General features: G+C 44.7%; 1 protein-coding gene across 5 annotated transcripts in view; it reads right to left on the bottom strand.

Moving 5' to 3' along the window:
- The window catches only part of USP36 (ubiquitin specific peptidase 36), a 1,150,746-nt gene that overhangs the window by 1,034,990 nt on the left and 93,534 nt on the right, over positions 1-22,222 (bottom strand). For all 5 annotated transcript variants that reach the window (XR_011305183.1, XM_069655231.1, XM_069655233.1 and 2 more), the window contains exons 2-4: positions 11,677-11,938; positions 5,488-5,709; positions 4,856-4,966 (exon numbers count right to left, since the gene is read on the bottom strand). Coding sequence is in view for 4 of the 5 variants with exons in the window: in XM_069655231.1 (XP_069511332.1) it covers positions 4,856-4,966; positions 5,488-5,709; positions 11,677-11,929 (586 nt within the window). In the remaining variant the exon portion in view is untranslated. The remainder of the gene's footprint in view (positions 1-4,855; positions 4,967-5,487; positions 5,710-11,676; positions 11,939-22,222) is intronic.

Here is a 22,222-nt window from a genome sequence, read left to right as displayed (position 1 = left end):
ATGAATTTCCGTGGAACAAAACCCAGATACGAATGGGAAAGAAACATGTTGGGCTTTTGACCCCTTTGGTTTTATGTATGTTGTCTTTGTGAAAGAACACAAATAATTGGGAATGAGAATGGTATGAATGTGTTAGAAGTGAAGGAGTAGAGAATATGGTATGTCCAGTGTGACTGCACAGCACAAGCCGCTTTAAAGATTAGGCGACGAAAGGAACCTTACTCATTTCATTTAAGGTGTATTGTAGAATACTTTTCTGATCTCAGTAGGCTTACTCAGATGAGGTGCAGATCAGATATTATAGTATTTGCTTGATTTTTATCATTGTATTTTTCTATAAATTGTGAAATGAAGATTAAAATATGTATTTTTTGTACCCATTGAACTGATGTTTCTTTCAAGAATGGTTTGAAACATGACCAATGTATGAAGTGTTTTCCCCAAAGACAAAATAACAGTTTGTAATCACAAGCTCTGTTGTTCAAAGGGCTAAACCCCTTTCATTGAGGGTTTGCTTCAACCTCCAAGTGTAGCGATTTGCAACTAACCAATGATCCACGACCTTGCACAGATAAACCTGCCGTTCCATCCAGGTGATCAAAATTGGACAAGCAAAATTTGCTTGTGTCTACAATATGTTCGAATCCCTTTTGGTGTACTAGAGGTGTGGGGGTGATTGATGGTTTAGAAACCAATATTCATCGCTAGACCAATGGTGCCCCGGAAGTTGTACGTCCCAGTCTAGCTTTAGACCTCACTAGTCAGTGGTTCTGTACTCTGGCAGGAGAGTACCCGGCACTGGCCAGCTAGACCACCCTGGCACAATGAAGAAAGGACCACCATGATGCTGCTGATCTAAGAGGACATCAAGGACACGATGCAGACAGGAGACCGCGATGAACACAGCTATTCCGAGGCGGAACTCTAACCTCATGTCAGAGATAAAGAAGCTGGTCTTGCAAGGCCTCTCTGTGCTGGAAAGCAGCAAAAGCAGGGACATCCGTCTTGCTACACCAGTCGGGGTAATGTAGAATCCCAAGTGCAAACTTGGGACAGCCACCGATGCAGCAAGTTAGCCCAGGGGGCAGTAGGTTAGTCCACAGGGTTCCGAAGGCTTCCAAGGGCAGGTGTTTGAGAAAGGTTGAAACAATGGTGAAGGCCTTCAGGAGATCAGAGAAAGGAACAGGGATTTACTGGGATGTTTGACTGCAACAACGAACCACGGGTCTTCAGTGGGATGCACCTCTTTGAAGGGGTCTTGGCTTGAAAGATGATCTGGAGAATGGCTGCAGGAGTTCTATCTGGAACCCACCAACAGTAAGGATCACCATTCTTACTGGCAGGGGCTGTCCCAATCATGGGGAGCCACTGTCCACCACATTTTCCCAGCTACACACACTAAAACCAAGATGTGAGCTCAGAACACAGTGCTTGCCCCCACATCCAGTCACAAACACATACCGCTTTGCCTGGGAAAAGACTTACCATATATGGCATGAAGAAGGCCAAGAGACAGGTTGGCAAACGCACAAGACAAGGTCTTGTGGTAATCCAAGGCATTGTACAGTAAACAGCAAAACTGCATGCGAGAAAGTAAAAAAATAAAACACGGTACAAAATGTCAATTGAAACTAACCAATAAGGTGATGTGTGCAGTGCAATACAAGGGATTTCCCAACGGGGACAGGGAGATAGGGACTGATCAGTGCCTCAAAACATATGCTCTAAGAAGCAAGGCAAGTTAAGCAAAATGGCTTTACTTACTGTCAACAGACAGGACAGTTCCAAAACATCAGCAAAGCATTGGGTGTGTTCCATAAATATCTATGAAGGAAAAGCAGCAAAATAATTAAATCTTTCCCATCAGTAGGCATGTTTTCGGCTGCCGTGGAGCACACTTAACAGCCAAAAAGGAATATACTTCCAATGCACAAGCGGCGTTTAGTAACCTCAAGGCAAGGGTGCCAGACAAGAAAACTTTGTGGGCTATGGCATCCAGCGTTTTACTCTCCTGGCAGGGTGTAGGGGGTGCGGTGCGGAGAGGGGACCGGTGGGAGGATGGGAAGGACGTAGTCTTCAGTCATGCGGTTATGGCCCACACCACCCAGCTCTCTGACAAGCAATCGGTACAGCGAAGAACTGGGGCCGAACGATGCTGCATGGCAAGGTTCCCCATCAACCACAGACATCGATGTTGGCTTCTCCTAATCTGCAAAAACAGAAGCAGCCACACTGCAGGGATAAGCAGCAAAATGGTCTATGAGTGACCAAGTTATAAAACGTCCGTCAGGTCATAATGGACTCAGGGCTTAGTAGAAACCGATTAACAAAGTCTGCACAACCTTGACAATGGTCCTCTGAACTGCACAGTGACGTTTACCGTGTGAAGGTGCATACGAACATCCAGCCCAGGATAAGTGTCCAAACCACTAGCCTACAAGAGCCCTGGAGCCAAGTCCACAAGATACTCTCCCCATCCTCAGGGAAGTCCACAATCTCACTAGAGTAAAGTGACCACAAGAGAGAACCACCCCCCTCCTCAAAGATCTCCCCTCTTAAAGGGGAATGCCTCTTCGATAGATGGTTGTAGTCACATGAGATCTAGGTGCTGATAAAGGAGCAGACAACGGCTTCAGAGCCATTCGGCAATGGGGTGATACTGTGACCGAATGCAGAGCAAAAACCGAGCGCACAGGCGTGCAGTTCATGTCAGAGAATATGCCTGCTGGCTCCACAAAATGTGGTTGGCCCCTACCTTAGTCAAACGTCACACATCTATTAAAAAGGCTCCCACTGCTCTGAAATGGGTGCCTTGGTTGGGAACGATACCCAAGGTGTATGTGGGGATTTCTCCCTGGAGTACAAGTAAGGACACTGCTTCACGGAGGATGAAGGAGAGTAATGCCCGGAAGAGTTTGTGAACGAGTAGGAACTCTTACTAGGCTTCTTCTTGTTCTTCCCGACTGGAAAAGGTTCAAGTTCTTCAACCACCGCCTTCTTTAGCTCTTAATATGGTATTTTGGAAGGCGTATTCTTTCCACCATTGCAAGAGTTTAGCAGGATGTTCCCAGAGGGATTCTGAGTGTATGGACTGACGAGAACTGCAATCCTCTGTGTTTTGGTCCTCACTAACGCAATATAAATGCACTGTGTGGGGTTCCGACAAAAACATTTTCCTCCTACAGTCAGTGCAAAGCTTGACGCTGGAGGCCTTCGGAGCGTTAGGCATGACACTGCAAGCTAGAAAAATCTTGGATGGCCTTCGACCGTACAGAGGGCATGGGAAAAGGGAATTGGGTCACTGGGCATGACGGCTCAATGTATGTTGACCTCAACATCACTTCTGGGGTGTGGGCGTACACCGGTGCCAGCCTGAGCCAATGCGGAGCTGCACCCCCTTCTGGATGAAAATGATTCCGAAGACAGTTGGCGCTAGAATATGTAAGAGGAGGAATCTGTGGGTGGAAGGGACTGGCCATATAAGCAACACAGGAAAGGGCAGTGCTCCAAAATCCTACATGCAAGGGAGTTGGGAGAAAGGGGGAGTGTTCAATCTATCAAATGCAGCAGAGATGATATGGAGAATGAGGATGGAGGAAAAGTGTGAATGGTGGGCAGTAGTAAGAAACGGTAACCATGTAATCCCTGCTTCCCTAGAGTACTGCAGAATCCAGACTGGAACAGGGCTGTGGAAAGGTCATGGACTCCACGCTGCTCCTGGTAGGTGTGGATTTTGTTGTTGAATCTGATACACACGCACAGCACATCATTTCTTACTTGCCAAGAGTTAAATATCACTAGACAATTGCTAGTGCAACTTTTGCACCTTGCATTCAAGGAATTTTGAGTAGTTAGGGAAAGGAGACAGGACTGCGATTTTGTGGACTTTTGGGGCGAACTGCATTTATTTTGAAAAATGAGGTTTAGGACAATGCTCACCCGGTATGTAAGATGTCGGGGACAGGTTGAAGGGATGGGGCAATAGCTGCAGGCAAAGGGTGCTACTTTCTTGATGGTCTTGATGGTCTGTGGTGTAATGGGATTAGCAGGGGCACAGGAAGGGTTAGCAGAGTGGGGGTTGGGTGCCAGCTCAGTTGCAGTTTTAAAGTCAGCAAGAGAGAAAGATGCAAGTGTGGGCAGGGACGAGGAAGGAGAGGGGTGGGAGGAAAAGAAGGATAGGGAGAGTCACGCATTTTTGAGATTTTAAAAGAAATGTAGCAGTCAAGGTCAGTAGAGAAAGGAAGGAAGAGCTTTCAAAGGGAGTACAGATCAAAGGGTTCCACAGCTAGCTTGCAGTTTTGAGAGCAGAGAGGAGCAGTAAGGTTTGTTCGTGAAGGCCTCTTACATGTTGCTGCACCGCATCTCAGCGTAATTGAGTTAGGGCTTCCAGATTCTTTGATAAGGATATTCTTCTATCTGCACAGGGCCATCACGTGAAGGACGACAATGGTGGCCATTTTCTGAAGGTGCTGCAAGTTGCATACGAGAATGGGCCGCACGTGGCAGGGTTCATGTGTAGCAGCTGAAACAGACCATCCTTAACAGCTGCATTTCTGCTGTAAAATACTAACACCAATAATACCACATCATATGAACCACCAATAATACCACCACATCATATGAACCACCAATAATACCACATCATATGAAGGTATGTTGGGTGGAGAGGGTAGACCAGAGATTTAGGCAGATGATCCGTCAGAGCTTTTGCCAAACCCTGGCTTGGTAATGTATGCAGTATTACACTGCACTCTTGAGCACAGTACAGGCTGTAAAGGGAAAAGTGGAGGATGAGAACAGATCCCGCAAAACATAACTAGGCTCTCAGTGCCATGAAAACAAACGTTTCCCTTACTTTTGAGGTCTCGGATGAAGGACACCGGCTTGATGGCATTGCCGCTGTTCGCAAATGCCTGGATCATGTGGTTCTGCATAACACACAGCATGCAAAACCCACCCTGCGGACCTAGGAAGAGAGGCAAATAGAATCTCAAATCAGATTTTTTCTCCAACACGCATTTTCCATTAATGACTTTGGGCAACTGGGCTCTTAGGCTATTCAGAAAAGTGCACTTAATTTCCTCTCAATACAGCAAGTCTACCAACAAGTCGAGATTGAATACACCAAAAGGATAATCTGTCCGAACAGAAACGTTTTGTCAAGAATTACTTGAGGTAATAAAATGAATCAAGAGGCCTGCGCTTTCATCAATACTAGTAGTAAAGCTAATTTCAAAGGATGATCAAGATTTTTAAAGGACATCCTGTTGAATAAAGACAGCTTCTATATTCTTTACCACATTGGTTCTTTGGTACGCACTTATTGGCACAAATTAACAGCAACGCAACTATAAACAATTTAAATTAATCACTACAAGAGTTTAAAAAAAAAAAAAAAAAAAGGAACAGTCTCCCTCTTCCCCTCCTCACTCACCCTTACATTTATTTACTATTGCACACCAAATTACTCAGATTAAGGTTACTCACAGTTCCGGCTATGCTCCTTTGACAATAAGTAGTTGGCCAAAGGTGGAGTGTAGGTGAGGCACTGGACTGTTGAGTTTAGGAAGCAGGTGTTTCCCAGGTTGTGAAGCCCTGCGCCAACTCTAGAAATCCGCTCCCACTTTGTTGAAAGTCGCTCAACAGGAAAAAGCACTTTCTGGGGTGTAGGGACACCATCCACAGAACCGGAAATGGCATTGTCACTACCTGAAAAAAAAAGAAGCAAACAGTCAAAGGGCAAACAATCCATCTTCATGTATATTCAATGTGTCTATAGAAGCTGCTGCGTCAGTTTTAAGGGAGACATAAAACGTAAAAGAGAAGTTTGTGTAGGTCACCTAACCTTGTAAAGTATTAACATTTGTGGATGTCCTTGTCCTACTAGTTTGAAAGCCATGGTCTTCCAAGTGCTGCCTTTTTTGTTTGTCGGCATATACAGGGATAAAAATGCATACAGATGTAAAATATTTTTCATACAATTATGTATTGTGATTTGCGATGAACTGATTACAAATGAATTGCTTAGGAGCACTAAGGGATAAGAGGCTGGAGGGCAAAGGACAAAATACCACGAGACAAAGCCAACGAGGGTACTGGTATCCAGAGTCCATTCACATTTGGACCGAAGTTTTTTTATCCTGAGTTGTAGGGGGTTCTAGTGATTCCAGTCAACGAGAAAGGCGAGGTATGCTACCATGCATGTGAAAGTCTTGAGGGTAAAATAAGAAAAAAGGGTTATTTTGCAGCTTGACCATAGTCACCCTCCTAGACAAATCAAGCGTGGGAGACATGGTGCATTGACAAGAGATCTTGCTGGATACTGTTGAAAATCATAAGTGAAAACTTTAATGAAGAGACATTGGGTAGTATGTTGGTGGCTATTAAAAGCAGAGTGAAAAATAAGGGCATGCAATATTGTGCCTCTTCCCAATATAAAATATAGGTTCCGTTTTTTACACTTACCTCCGAATAAGATATATGTGTAATTATAAAATGTCCACCGATTGCCACTGTGGATGAACCACAAACAAAAAACACAAACACTATTTTGAGAGTATTGATAGTAAATGTCAATATTAGGCAGTAAACATAACTAGAGTCATTTACTTGTGGGAATCCATATTATGAATTATGTCGAAAAGACTGACTGCACCACATATGAAAGAGTCGAGTGTGCCCAATATCCTTTATTCACGATTATTTGCACAGCCAAATAGGTCGAAGGCATTTCGATTTGCTCATTTAGTGGCGGAGTACAGTACCCATGATGGGAAACACGTCTATGGCAGACCCTTCTTTACAAACGACCAACAAGAGGTTTTACAAGTCATGGCAGAAAGCCAGCACTAAGAAACTGAAATGCACTTGGTAAAACGGCTCCCTGGACAGCTTTGAATTAAAAACACACATTGAAGGTCAATAATGTCCCAGGTGTTAGAGTTCTTAAGAGCATGATGATTATACAATGTTCTACACTATTGCTCGTGCACACCCTAGTTCTGCCTATCATTTGTGTTACTCAATAAAAGACAATGGAATCTTGACACAAATGGAAACATTCGACGATAAAAATTGTTTAGGGAATGGTCCAACTGATTAAAAAAGACCCATTGCTATTTACAATACACAGAAAAACAGATTCAGCATCCGTTTTCGTCCATAAGGCTTTCCTTCTACCCGGGCTCGTTGGAAAGGCCTGCTCCTGTATCAGGGTAGGCTGGTGAACTGCTCTCAAGATGCTGCATTAAAGCAGCAACAGAACGTGGAATGCACAACCTCAGTACCAAACCTCAGTAGACAAACACGCCATTACACAAACCTGGAACCAGCGGGCAACCTGCCCTAAATTCCAGTTCCTGCTTTTCCACCTAGTGGTTTGGTCTGTGACCTGGAGTTGCATCTTCTCCTTTTTTTCGGTGCGGTCGGTTCTGATCTTTGATTCAATTGTCTTTTTGTTAAAACCGTTTTAAAACGTCCCTTACCACTTGGGATACATGCTATATATTACAGGGTATAAAAAGTGTATACATTGCATGCGCCCGTTCCCGACAGCCAATCAGCACAGAACCCGTTTCATATACCTATGGAATCTACCTTGTGCAGGAACGCGTTTTCTGTGGTGGGAATGTGCTAAGATCTCTCTGAAGCAGCCTTCAGCACATGAAAGCCAAGGAAAACTGTTGAGAACCAGAATAGTCAATGTTTTTCCTGAACCACATATGAACAACAGATGTGGATAGCTATGAGTCTGTACCGGGCGAGTGAGGGAATCAGTGCCAGGCAGGAAGTTGGTCTGGCAGCTCTTGCGATTCCTGCAGGCTGTTCAGGGACCTTCTGCCACACAGGTAACCTCCAAGATGGATTTTCAGAAAAGCCCTGAGAGAAGGTTCTACATGGCCACCCCATTACAGTGAACATGGAAAATACACTTTGGTCAAGCCAAACTCAATCAAGGTAGGCCAGTAATGCGGTAGGCAGTAGAGCAGTAATGCTTAAGTGTTTAGGTGTGGTGCAATGATACAATGTGACACGCAGAGAACCCAAATATATCAAATTAGACACCAAGTATAACAATACACTATTTCAACATTACATTTAAACAACGAAAATAACATGCAACTATTACTACCATATACATTAACAAATCGCTGTTCTCACTAGAGAACACCAACACTTTACTTTTAAGATAGTTGGAAAAGATTCAGTTATGAACAATAGAAAACTGTGTCCAGTAAAGAAAGTGAAAACCATTAAGTACTGAAAAAGCAAATACAATTGAAGGCATTGTAAAAGTAATGGAAACGCTATAACCCTGCATCATAAAATAAGGCCCCTACCACTTAAAATGTCAATCTGTGCTATGGTGAATACCCGGGTGAATATGGCTTAAGTGCCCTTAAGAGTCCAAGTGGAAACCTTTGTAGCGAGTCAGGAGTCTTTTACAGTGAAGAAACAGAAACAGTAGTGACAAAGTCAACTGGGGAGTGAAATGTGCCAGTGATGAAAGAGGAAAGGTAATTTCAAAAGATTATGGGTCCTCCCAATCCCACCACTCGAGGTGGAGCTCAGGGAGAGATCTTTGGCCTGAACTCATGTTAGGCAAGATTGTATGCAGTACCCGTTGGGTGCACTACAACAAACCTGACCTCCTGGCAATAGGAACCCAACCGTTGGTATAAGTCTGTACTACACAGGTTGGTAGCGTGATTGAGCAGCCATACTTATCTCAAGAGGGGGCAATGTGAGCTGTAGGGGAGTTACACAGAATCACAGTGACAAGTATTAAAATAAACTTATACACAAGGTTTCTTGAATAAACAATTATTATTTTATCAGTCAGTTAGAGTAAGCCTTCTTCAGAAGGGGGCAATATAACGGTAACACTCAAATATTCTATACAAAATATACACTCTTAATATTTCTAAATCAATAGGTACCCTTTTGGGATGGCCCACAGACACAACCTACACGCTCAGGTGACTTCAATAGCTAGCGTGCTGGGGACATTAATATATAACTGTTGCATTTAGAATATTCTTGGGATGTCAAAGGAAAAGGTTAGAATAACATACAAGAGACCACAACCATTCTTAAGCAGGCAAATACTTTCAGATCACCCAATAAGAGTTATTCGGTGGAACAGGCTAAGCCAAGGTCAATGGGCAAAAGTCAATATGGGCTAAAGCACTTCTTTGCAGGTAAGCAAGAAAAGTCTTTGCACAATGTTTAAGACGTCTTTGAAGAAAAAGAAAAATCAATGTAGGGCCACATGCTGTTAGACTTGTAAGTAGTAGAAGATGCAAGCAACTCTACAGCAAGAGGCAAATTCTCTCAGACTTTTACACTACCTTTGGATTGAAGAAAGTGCAGCAGGGGACTTCTGTTCCTCTGCAGCTCTGCAGATCTCACTGTTCTTGGGCTTCAGTCTTGGGGACAAGAGGGAGGACTTCTGGGGACTCCTGCACTGCAATGGGACGGTCACCGCTCGCAACTGGCAATCTTCAAACAAGTGGCTGTTCGGTGTTACAGCTCCTCGCGTCTACCGCAAATAGCAACACTACAGTTCCTGGTTGTCGAGATGGACTTTCCTTGCTTCTGGGGCCCCAGGCTCAGTCAGTCCTGCTTCCTGGGAGTCCGAAGGATCTTCCTGGAGCTCTGGCCCAGCTTAAAAGCAACGCACATGATCTGGTGTTCCTCTCCCTGGCTATTCAGTTTCCAGCAGCAACTCTGGAAATTCAACCAGCTCCGAGAAGATGTCCAGGTGGCTTACTTTGGAGTTGATTGGTCCCACCAGGGGCTTCTCTGTCCATACGAATTTGGAGTTTCAGCACAGCAGCAGGGCTTCACCGGGCAAACCAACGGTCCAGGAGTTGCAGCAGGCGTCCTCATTCAGTTCCTTCATCCAGTGGTCGACACTGCCTTCCAAGCCAAAAGCCTTGCATGCAGCTTGCTCCCATTCATTCCAGCCAAGCTGTCAGTCACCCAGCAGGGTGGCTGTCCTTGCCGGACAGCCAGCCGGCCAATCACCCCAAGAGTGCATTCCTGTCTCCTAGGAGACTAAGCACAGGGAGTTTCGGGCACTTCCCTCGCTTCCTGCCCCGCCAGACACCCTGGAGCCAGAGGCGGGTCTCACTCGTGAAGCCCACCAAAGACAAAACAAACAAAGGGACCAAACCTGGTTTGGCGCGCAGAGTAAATCTCAAGAAGGACCTTTCCACAAAGAAACGGCGAAAAGAAGATCAGGGCCATTTTGACAAAAATGGCACCCATGGGTGCTTAACCGTGGCTGCAAAATCAGCCCGCGGTAAAATCCCATAATGGTAGTAAAAAGTAAGCCACTGCCACCAGCCATTCAGTGAGGAAAGGGTAACATAAAAATGTTACATGAGAGGCTAGACAAAGGGGATACTAAGTAACCCCTCCAGCACCCTATTGTAAGATAGTGTCTGCTGGGTCTAGAAAGTTACAAATGTAAGTAAAGTCAATTTCACTTTACTGCTCTGGGAAACAGTTTATCCAGAGAAGGTATTTATACCTTGGGAAATCTGAAAGACTTCCCTGTGTCACTGCACTGAAGGTGCTGTGTGACACAATGTGAAAGATGATGCCTATGGAGTTTGTCAGACTCGCCCTGCAGAGGTGTAGAAGAAGCCAGAGGGGGAGCAGAAGAGGAGGGACGAGAGAGCTAGGTAGCCAAGGAGTGGACAGCCGGGGAAGGCAAGGAAGCTGTGGAGGGAAGAAGGGACAGCAGGAGAAGGAAGGACATTGATGAAGCAGGGAAGAGTATCAAAAAGGAGAAAATTGGCCCCAGGACCTTGTACCAAGACAGTACCATTCAGGTAAACATGAACGATGACCTTAGAGGAGTGGAAGGGGGCCAAGAGGGCCTCCCACCGGGTGCCACCATTAATGGGAGAAGAAGAGAAAGAAGAAAGCACAGAGACCATATGAAGAGTCCGTAGGTCTGGCGAGCGAACAACAAAGAGGATGTTTGCCTGTAGGAGGCACTGGTATAGATGTCAGCGATAGGGAGGCCTGGGTTGGAGACCAGGATGTCCTTTTTAAACTTCTTCCTACCAGATTTAGTGAGGAGAGCAGGATAGTCAATAGAGAAGCAGCTAGAAAAGCTAGGAGAGACAAGAGAGCACCATAGAGTAGGTAGGCAGAGGTGAGGAGAGAAAGGGTATGGGGGAGAGATGGGGGAAGGAGAGGTGAGGTAGGGGTGGGGAGAACACTAGGGAAGGAAGCAGGGAGGGGTGTAAGCAGACAAAACAAGGAGAGACGAAACAATAGTAGTCAATTTAACACTACGACATGGGTTCAGACAGTAGTAGAACAGTTTGCTGGGTGAGCGCTTTGCTAGGTAGGCAAAACCAGAGAAAGCACAACTTTCACAATGTAGTTTAACTAAGGAGACAGCACACCTAGGTCTAAGCGTCCTGTATAGTGGGAGAAAGACCTAGGTTTCACAATGCAATTTAACCTCAGTAAAATATTTGAAAAATACAAGTACTTGAGTAGACAACTCATGAAGAGTAGACAGACATCTACAGTGTCACGTTGACACCTTTATTTTCTAGTCATTGCCATGTTTTCCTGATGGTCATTGCATTGCCACCATCTAACCCCACTGCCACAAAGACACCTAAGCAGGCAATGCCTTTCTCTACCCACCTATCCTTTTGATGGGTGTGAGCTGGGAAACACTATTGAGGCCTGTATTCTGAGACTTGGGATTTAGCAGCACATATTTGCTCTTCAGTGTCTCCAGCTGGTAGGAAAAACTCTTGCTGGCTGGCTCAAATTCAATCTTCTGCAATAAGATCTTCTTGGCGGAGGAGGCCAGGAGTTTTCCCAGCTCCCTCTCTTCTGTATAATTCTTCTGGCTTGGCTTCAGGGCCTCCTTCAACTTGTCCACGATCGGCATGGTGCATCACTGAATGAGAGGAAAGAAACATAATTAGACTCTCGCACTGAGCTCCAGAAACCATTATCAGCGGTCATCTCTATAGAAGAGGCGAAGCCGTCAACAGGGAGCCAGCAGCTGATAGATTGGAAAATTTAGATACTCTTAACGGTGAATGCTGAAAAAATATCTTACAAGCAATAAGGATTTAAAGTGTCATTATTTGGTTAGCTCATTTACTCCTGCAACAGGCTCTCTTCAGACAGAGGAGAGTACCTAGGCCATCGGGGCTTACTTTTGTGGCCTAAAAAAGGGTATTGTGGAAGGCACAATCTGTGCTTTTGTCTGGCCCTCCAGCTTCTTACCTTGCATTGTCTCCCATTCCCTTGCCTTCGAGCACCCCAATTTGTGTTCCAAGAGGCTACCTGACCCAAAAGGTTTCAAATAACAGCCTCCTATGGCAGCTGGTGAAGGGCAGAGGTGAAAGGTGCCCATTGCCCTAGACCTGCAATGACTTCTGGACCGGACTGTTCTATGAACAGATAAGGGATGAGGAGGCCCTTCTCCTATGACCTGCCAGACTACACCAAAGTATATGGTCAATAGGTGCTGCACTATATTATACTATGTTATGCATGTAGGGGTCCCAGGACACAGTATATTACATTGTACTACAATGTCTCCTGCACCTATGTGTCCCCAGGGTAAAACGTAAAGTACCATTGGGTTCTGAATCTGGGTGCCTTAGACCAGCATCTTTGGGATACCCAGGATAAAGCACCTTGCACCGACTATTGTGCCCTGTACCTAGGTGATCCCAGTGTAATGCATGCTGAACTGTATTATACCCTGTTCTGTAGCTGTGTGTCCAACACCAAAGCATATTGCATTGTACTTTATTGCCTTCTGCACACAAGCTTTTCCAGGTTAAAGCACGCTGTTCATTTGGGTTCTGCATCTGGTTGTCCCAGACTAAAGCAGATTTTGATTCTGCATCTAGGCATCATCCCTGGTGAAGCGTGCTGGTATATTGTGTTCTGCATCTAGCTGTCCCAGACAAAATCCCTTTGCATTTTACCATAATTTCTTCTGCATTTAAGCATTTTCTGGCTAAAGCTATACTATATTGTGTACTACTGCTAGGTGCTCCCAGGGTAAATCAAAAGGCAGACTACAGACAACGGGTCAGGGAGGTGGATGGAGGATGCATAGAGAACAGATAACGTGGACATGAGCAGTCTGGATGATGATGCGATAACATGTATAGATCGGACAAAGTCTATTGATTAGAAGGAATGCATAGAACTGAACAAACTGATTGTTTACTTAGAATTGAGCAAGTACATACAACGGTTGGAATGCATGGACAGACAGAGCACGTAGGGGACACTTAATAAAAAAAAAAGATTCAAGAGCATGAAACGATCTGTAGTGCATGGAACGGTCAGAGTGCATGGAACTACTGGAGTGTGCTCGACCTCAAGATATAAACCACCTTATCACATCTCCACGCTTATTCTCTCCTTTAAACCACCACTCAACTAGAACACAGCGATGCTATGACACCATTCGGTATAGCTGTTCTCATACCATCACCTGCCTCATACACCCCATCATCCTAAACACAGCTGGTTACACACCCTCCAGCCTAGGCGTTCTGCCCTTGCCTAACGCAGCCAGAATCAGTCTGGATAACAACCCGCCAGAACGAACACATACTTGATCTCCCAACCACCACACCTACCGCTAAGAAGCAGCTATCACAGGAATGCAACACCGCTGCACACATATCCGGTGCTCACACGCACCTTAAGACTCTCCCTCTACTGACTTGAACTTCAGTTCCGGAGGGCGTTCAACCTACCAGCGCCTTGAGATCATACCAATGGTACATACGGCGCTATATAAATGTAAAATAACAATGCCCAACCATCCAACAAACAGCTCTCCTTTGTAACAATCAACAGGGACGCACAGACTTCTCTAGGGAAAAGTCTACAAGCTACATCTCAGGACATCTTCCCATTTACTGGCAAGCACCTCACAAACCTCACCTGGAAACAAAAGGGCAGAACAGCCAGGCACTGGCCATGGCCAATCCAGAATACATGACCAACTTAAGCAAACAGCATTGGAACACCAACTTCGGAAGCCATGTTTACCCATTACGAAATAGATAGTAGATTGCATAGTCCCAAGACATAAACAGGTCTTTCAAAGACAAACCACCCACTACAATCCATCAGGAAACCAACAAAAGATATGACCCAACGCATGAGCCACTGGACCGGTTTATCAAGATAGCAAGAACATAGGGACACCAGCCCACAACAATAACCACCCCTCCACATGACAAACCTGACTCATAAAACACACCTCAAAGACATTACCAATACAGGCCAGCCGAGGACACCAAAAATAGGATTCAGAGGCCGGCAACAAAAGACAGTGCAGCCTGATCAACACATGCTCCATCTCTAATCACAGGATAGAGATTCATGAAACTCTATCGAAGAGTAACCAGCATCCTCTTCAGAACACAAACTTGGTTATGGAATTACAGGTACTAGCACCTTAATCCATCTAAAAAAGTTTAATACTGTAGTATGCAGCACTGAGGCAGAAGGTAGGCGATCTGTTTATTAAATTACAAACTATACAGGGATCCCCTCCTGCTCCACTCCGATACTCCTGCCACTGTACATCTCTCATCGACGCGTTCCTTCTAGCAACCTTCCGAGACATAGGAGCATGGCGTGGCAAGCCGTACTGTGGGGCTAGCCACACTAAACAAACATATCCAAGTCATCCGGGATGGCAAAAGAGGCAGCATCAGCGTGGCATAAGGAATACGGCAAAATGTCAACTTCACATCACACAGACTTCCAGGACTATGAAGAACCTAATCCACCTTGCACTCAAGCAAACAATCCTCTCTTCTCAATTTACAGACCATCCTCATACAAACCAGACTTCTCACACGGAATTGCTAACGATAGAACACCTCACAGTCCTGAGAGATTTCAAAATGTGGTTTGCGGAACTGACTGTTCCAGAAATCTGAGCCCCTGCATGTCCAGGTTCCACCACAAATAAATGGCAAGAGCAGCAAAGCATGTTGCAGGCCACAAACTTGATGCAATCTTCTGTGAAGAAGTCCTGACAACCACCTCTCCCCCATCGAGGTACAATGGAGTGACCATTTTAGCATAACTTTCACTATTGTTGGGGTGATCAGGAAAGGTTCCCATGATGAAGAGGGAGGGGGGGGTCATATTTTGCATGCCATTTTTCTGACGGTGGTGCGGCGAACTGGGCGCAATGTTGCAATTTCATATGTATCCAGTGTAGTTAAATATGAACGTGATGTGCTACTTTAGTGTTACTAAATTAATACATATTAGATTTGCATGCATGAAGATAAAATGTTAAACCCACCAAACAAAATATAAATGGGATTCAGACGTGGTGTGCTATGGAGTGCCCAGAAGCAGGCAACAAGGAGTTTCCTAATGCGCATGCGAGGAAGGGAGTCCTGTCCCGAAGAACCCACTGAAAAGGGGAGATAAAATGTAATAAACATGCATGCACACTGAGGAACATACAAAGGGAATTTATAAATCTATATGTAGTGGGCTTTTATGAATTCCTTTAGACTCTGCTGCAAACCGTTTGTGCTGTGAATTTCAGCAGACTGGGAAAATCTAGTTCTGCTGTGAATTTCAGGTGGCTGGGAAAATCTAGTTCTGCAGGATCGAGGACTGGTGGAGGAACAATGATTAACCAAGCAGATGGTTGATCGTTGAAAAGGACACAATGTTTATTGCTTGGTAGTTCCGCAGGAGTCCGATGTAATCTCTTCTGATGTCATCTCTTCAAAGTGCATTGAAGTTTTACAGAGGGACCCAGCCATTTGTTTTGACCAGCAATAAACATGGGGTGAACTAACATGCAAGGCTAAAGTAATCGATTCTCAGGAGTATCAATGCTCCAATGATGCCAGTAAACCGGGGTGGTTGAGATGGGCATCGCTAGTTCAAAGAGCAACTATTCAATCAGCCTTCCTCATGTTACTTGAAGTATACATGCAAAACATGTGCAATTACGATCAAGGCCAGTTATTAATTGTAATGATGTATGTTTGTACAAAAATGTTTAACTGTGTGACGTCATGACCTACTACGGACGAATCCCAAGAAGGGGTGCGTTCTGAATACGATCTGAAGATGGTAGATAAGATAACAAGTGGCCAATGAGAATTGGAGAAAGATTAGATTTCTTTGTATAGATTTCACATGTGGGGGTGGTTTGTAATCAAATATATGCAAGTTTTTTAACTGTTGCAAAAATGTATGTAATTTGTCAACGTATGTGGTTCAGCGAGACTTGGGTTTGTTTGGCTCGACAGGCTCATCGAACTCATCTCTGGACGATTGTACAATGAACTTGCTTTACGTACAAACGCTCACTCACTAATTATGTGGTGGGCCCACCTTGGCTTAAGGTGATTAGGGGCACACTCCTACACTATCAACACACTGATACTTCAACTCCAACACAAAGAGCAAACACCACCACCACCACCAGGAGAAACTGGAAAACACTAAACCTTGAAGAACATGGACATCTAATAAAAGAGATTAAGGCACATACTCATGAATCAGATTGGTTGCTACCGAAAGGAAACTTAGCACACTGTACAACTGGATAACAAGCAATCTACGGCCTCACCCCAATAAAACGCATAACCGTTGTTTGGAAAAAGAAAAAGACTGGGAGAAGATGGTTCAAGCCCCACCTAAATATAAATATATATTTTTTTTAACCGTACAGAATATTAGAAAAAAAAACAACTCAGAGTGGCATACCCAAGACAAACTTGCCACTACAAAGTGAAAATTATTGAAGAAAAGTCAGTAAGACACTCTACACAGAAAGAGCTTGAATAGAACATTGATGAAAAACCCCTCATCTTGAATCACAGCAGTGACCCAAAATCGAAAACTGTGAAGACATTACCAACCACTTCAGAAATAAAGGATTGAATATACAGAAGCCAATCAATGGAGGAATAACGAAAGGAAGCAACAATCATTCCTGGCAAGCAATATCCAATCCACAACCCCACAGATGAACAGATTTAAACCGCTATCTAAAGAAGCCTACAATAAATTGTTTAAACTATGCAAGAAGGGCAGCTCTCCAATGGACCCATGCCCCCTTCCCCAATAACTACAACGATACTCGCCAAGCAAACACTGAAAATCTACCTTCGTGAATGGACCACTCAAAACAGGAATAGATAAAATATTAAAGACGGCCCACTTCAAAGCGCTTGTATAATAAATTAAAACACTGCTGGACCCCCAGCAGACCCTGCCATTATTAACTTAACTCAAACAAACCTAATACAGCCAGAAGTCTCAAAAAGCCACATATACATAGCCACATTTGAGCAAGTAGAGTTTAATGAACTGTTTGAGGCACCAAATAAGCCCCAGTATAGTATCCATCTGAGACAGCATACATTAATCAGAAGACTTTAAGGAACTCGCTTTACAGTGGTTGAGATTTTTCTTAGCACACTGCATAGAATAAATATGGCTTCCTTCTTTGTGCACAAACGAACGGACCAGGACAGGGTCCCTCAAGGAACGAGCATCTCGCTACTCCTCTTAAACATCTATATGAAGATATATCTCATGAAGATTTTTAAACTAAATGGCCCACTAGTTAAAACTATGTGGATCAAAGACAAGTCATGTACCAAAACAATCCTTAGCAACTGCCTCACACAACCATGCAAATGGATGATAGATAACAACAAACCTCAAACCAAACCGAAATAATGCGGAGGACCCTCGGGGGCAAAGAGAGGTCAGCTCTGTAGGTGAGCAAAGTCTTCTCGCCCGTTGCAAGCCGGCCTGCTCTGTATAGGACTATGAAAATGTGGGTAAAAGACCTGTTAAACTGTGGCCATCCTTCTGACCAGAGAACAGGAGTGGTGACGAAAGGGAGAGATTCACATTAGTTGCACATGGCCTATGACTGGATCAGGCTGCAACGTCGCAGAGCACGAGTGAACCGGCAACGCTAACCTACCAGGGCACTGTGTGGGATGTGGCAGGCAGCTCTGGATAAACCTGCTGTCTCACGGGTCTTGGGTAGTGTTGAAGTGCACTGTGTGGCGTGGACCCTGCCCCTAACCCATTAGCATGAGCTGAGATGCCTAAGAGGGCTTGGCGCCGACTGCGTGCAAAGCATAGGCTGATGCAAGATGACCATTCCACATGGGCCTATAAGTTGCTGGGGAGGCCAGCCAGTGGGGGGGATGGGGGTTAAGGGATCAGTTTTGACAATCCAGAATACAAAAAAAAAAAAAAAAAAAAAAGAAGAGGTAGCAATGGTTGGCAGCCTGGCCCCTAACTCCAATGCAAGTCAGCAAGAGCATTTTCTGCAGGCTCTCGTATATGGGAGAAGGGACCCAATAGAGAAGACATGTGAAAGGCTCCCCCATTAACAGACAGTTTTAGTGAAGTGGCAAATGCCTCGAATCCCTGGGTAAAGAGCGATAATACTCGTAGAACAAAATGGGAAAGACCACCATTGTTCCTCTAGGATATGTTGGCCACAGGCGAACTGACATTTTAAGGACATGCAATGAGGCTTGGAATGTGAGGGGCAAGTCCCAGGTTCCCTTGAGAGGTTATTTACAGATTCCCAGCGTAAGCAAAACATTAAACTTAATATTCTCATTGACGTGTCTGTGGGGGCGTGGGGGTGTGTGTGTGGCCTGTGTATGTGTGCGGCCTGCGGGTGTGCGCCGGGCGCGAGTGGCGCGCGGGCGCGAGTGGCGCGGGCGCGAGTGGCGCGGGTGCGAGTGCGAGTGGCGCGCGCGCGGGTGCGAGTGGCGCGGGTGCGAGTGGCGCGGGCGCGAGTGGCGCGCGCGGGGCGAGTGGCGCGGGTGGCGCGGGTGCGCGTGTGTGGCGCGGGTGCGCGTGAGTGGCGCGGGTGCGCGTGAGTGGCGCGAGTGCCGCGTGCGGCGCGAGTGGCGCGCGGCGCGCGCGGGTGCGAGTGGCGCGCATGCGAGCGCGAGTGGCGCGCGCGTGTGTGTATCTGAGGGGTACATGTGTGTCTGGGGGGCTGTGCGTGCATCTACCATGGGCAAGCGTGCCGAGCATTTCAGGGGTCGAGGGGTGTGGGAGGATGTGGGGGGGTACTCAGAGTAAGCAGATGAACTAGAAATAATGGCTAGACCAATTTGAGAGACAGTCAGGACCATCTCCAGTTTCCACAAGTAAAAATTGCCTGCAGCAATTGTATTCAGCCTGTAGGACAAAGTTATAGAGCAAAAGATTGCTCAGTAGCAAGTGTGGCTGCGGCAGAGATGTGCTTTTAATATCAAAACAGATTACAATTCTTTCTCATGCTGACAAAATAAGCCTCTTTGAGCGACTGATGTTATTAAATAACATGGCTATATTTTCTAATCAAAATGCCCCAGTCTGTGGCAGCAGAACCGAAGATTGAATTTAAAAAAAAAAAAAAAATGGGGTATTTTTTTTTTTTAATTGATCTACAATTTTTACAAATTCTCTCTTGGTTTTTGTTTCACGGGAGTGTTTCTTTGTGTGACCATTATTTGGTGAGTTTAAAATGTTTTCCGTTTCTGTGCTCGTTTCTTAAAAATCCTTGTTTTCTCTGTTTTTCTGTTTATTCTCGACTTGGTTTATCTTCAAGCTTTAGACCTTCGAAGAACTTGGCTGTAGCTACAGTCAATGTTGTGGATTCTCCACTCATTAGCATGTTCCACCAATCTTCTTCACTGGTGGTAAGATTTTTCATTTTGTGTGGTCGTAGATAGGTCGTTCTGAGACTGTTTGTACCAGGACACAGAAGTAGGTGTCGCACTGTTTCAGTTTCTCGGGTATCGCAGTATCGACAGTTTTTATTTTGAACCCGTTTTCTGAGGTATAGAATTTCTTTCGTCTTTAGGATGTTCAGACGTGCTCTCAAGAAAATAATACGCAAGGGCTTATCCGGGAATTGTTTTAAGTAATTCCTTGTCTTGTCAACCCTTTGTGTGTTAATTGTATGATGACTCTGTGGTGTGTGTTTCTCAGCTTTTTCCAAGGTCTCAATCCAGTCGTGGATTTTTAGTTTTTTCTTGATTTTCTCTGGTGTGCGTTCGATCTCCCATTCCGAGCATCCAATTTTTTCTGACTAATCTAGTAAGTTTTTGTACCATTTTGTCATCATGGTGTTTTTTTGATTCGTCATTTCTTGATAGATGATGTCCAGAATAGTAGGACGTGGAGTTCTTAGGATTTTCCCCAGGAACAGGAGACCGGTTCTGACTACCACTGATTACAGTGATTGAAGGCATAATTCTCTTCGGATAACTGCTGTTGGGGTAGAGTTGGGTAGTCATAAGACTTTGCACCAAAAAGCTCCTTCCAATTCTGTCCACAGTGTTGAAGGAAGGTGTGGCATTGCTTCTGCCCCGTAAGTTACTTTGGCTTTGAAGAATTTTAGTACTGGGAGGATGGTGAATTTTCCAAATTTCCTTTCCAGGAGTGTTGCTTGAGGAGCCAATGTTTTCATCTTCAGGATAAGATGTTCTTGCATCGATAATTCTATTTGGCTCTGAGATATTTTCACTCCTAAGTATGTGAAGGTTTTCACTGTCTCCAGCTTCTCTGAGTTCGCAAACCATTGTGATCTTTTCGTTGGCCTGGTTGATTTTTCCAAGATCATGATTTTAGTTTTTGCTGTGTTCAGATCTAAGTCGTTCTTCTTCAAGTAGCTTACAAGACTGTCTAGTTGACGCTGCAGTCCGATTGGTGTTTGATCCAGCAGAAGGATGTCGTCCACATAGAGCAGTCTTGTCACTTTTGACTCTCCTATTTTTGGAGGGAAGGAGCGTGCATCAATTTCTGCATCCACAATGTCGGCCATGTACGCTTTATAGAGAGCCGGGGCCAGAGGGCATCCTTGTTTGACTCCTCTTGCTGTTTGTATACTTTCTGATAATAGCCCAGCTTCATTCAGGCATACTCTGAGGTGTTGCTATACAGCGCTTGAATAGGGTCGAGGAGTGAAGTTGGACACCTTTGTTTTTCCAATTTGCTCCATAATTTTCTTCTGTTTACACGGTCGAAGGCTTGTACCAGGTCAATCGAAGCTATGAAAATTGTTGAATAGCCCTCGAAGACTCTGGCCTTCAGGATACTGATCATCATAATGTTGACCGAGGTTCCTAGGTTTTTTTTCAAAGCCTGATTGCAGTGGATCTGCTGTTTTTGCCACTTTCTGCCAGTCTTGGAATTTCTCCAACAACAGGGAACCGAAGAGTTTGCCAATCACGTCCAGTAGGGCGATAGGTCTGTAGTTCCTTGGGTCATCCTTCAGCCCTTTTTTGTAGATTGGAACGATGTTGGCTGTTTGCCATGTGGCCGGAATAGCTTGTGTTGTCCTGCATCTTCTAAAAATGTCTGCTATTAGCGGGGCCCAAGTTTCCACTTCCTGTTTGAGGTGGAGGTTTGTGATCCCATCCGGACCTGGTGCACGAGAGTTGTTCAATTTACTGATTTTCTTTCGAATCTCTTCCTCCGTGCATGCCATCCATTTACTTTTCTCGTATTTTGGTAGTCTTTTTTTCCCGATGGTTCTGGTTCTTCAAATATTTTCGTAAAGTGTTTTAGCCATCTGTCTTCAGGGACATTGTTGGTGCTTGTTTTCACTGGACCTGATAGGTTGGTCTTTAGTAGGGTCCAAAAGTCGTTTGAATTCCTTTTGCCGACTACTTTAAGCATGGAATCTGCGTCTTCTTGGTACAGTTTTCTTCGGATTGTTTGAAGCCACGATTTGTACTTTCTTTTTTGTTTATTTGCAGTCTAAATTTGACTGTAGGATGTTTTTTTGCTTTCCTTACTATTTTTCGTAGATCAGATTTCTTTGAGCGAATTTCCTCGTTGAATTTGTGGAGAGGTTTTTTCTGTTTTTCTTACGTGCCTGGGACATAGGTATGGAATCAGCAACGGACAGTAATCCAAGTTTTTCAGTGTGTTGTTCTTGTTTCTTCCTGTCTCTTCTTGTTTATAGATCACTGTAATCGAGGCAATGGCGTCTTTTGTTTTGTGATTTTTAGTCGATTTCCTTGGGCATTTGTGGCCATCTTTGTTGACATTTTAAGTTGCGGGCGTTTGTTGGCATGCCATGTCGCTTTGAGTAAGTTATGATCACTCCGGGTGGATACTACTATCTCAAAGCTTTTGATTAGTTGATATAGATCCCTAGATAAGAAGATGTAAT

This window comes from Ambystoma mexicanum, chromosome 3q (genome assembly GCF_040938575.1).
Source record: "Ambystoma mexicanum isolate Mex_15411 chromosome 3q, UKY_AmexF1_1, whole genome shotgun sequence".
In the NCBI taxonomy this organism is placed as follows: Eukaryota; Metazoa; Chordata; class Amphibia; order Caudata; family Ambystomatidae; genus Ambystoma; species Ambystoma mexicanum.
The sequence above is the reverse complement of the archived record's forward strand: the minus strand, read 5'-3'. Positions and strand labels throughout refer to the sequence as shown.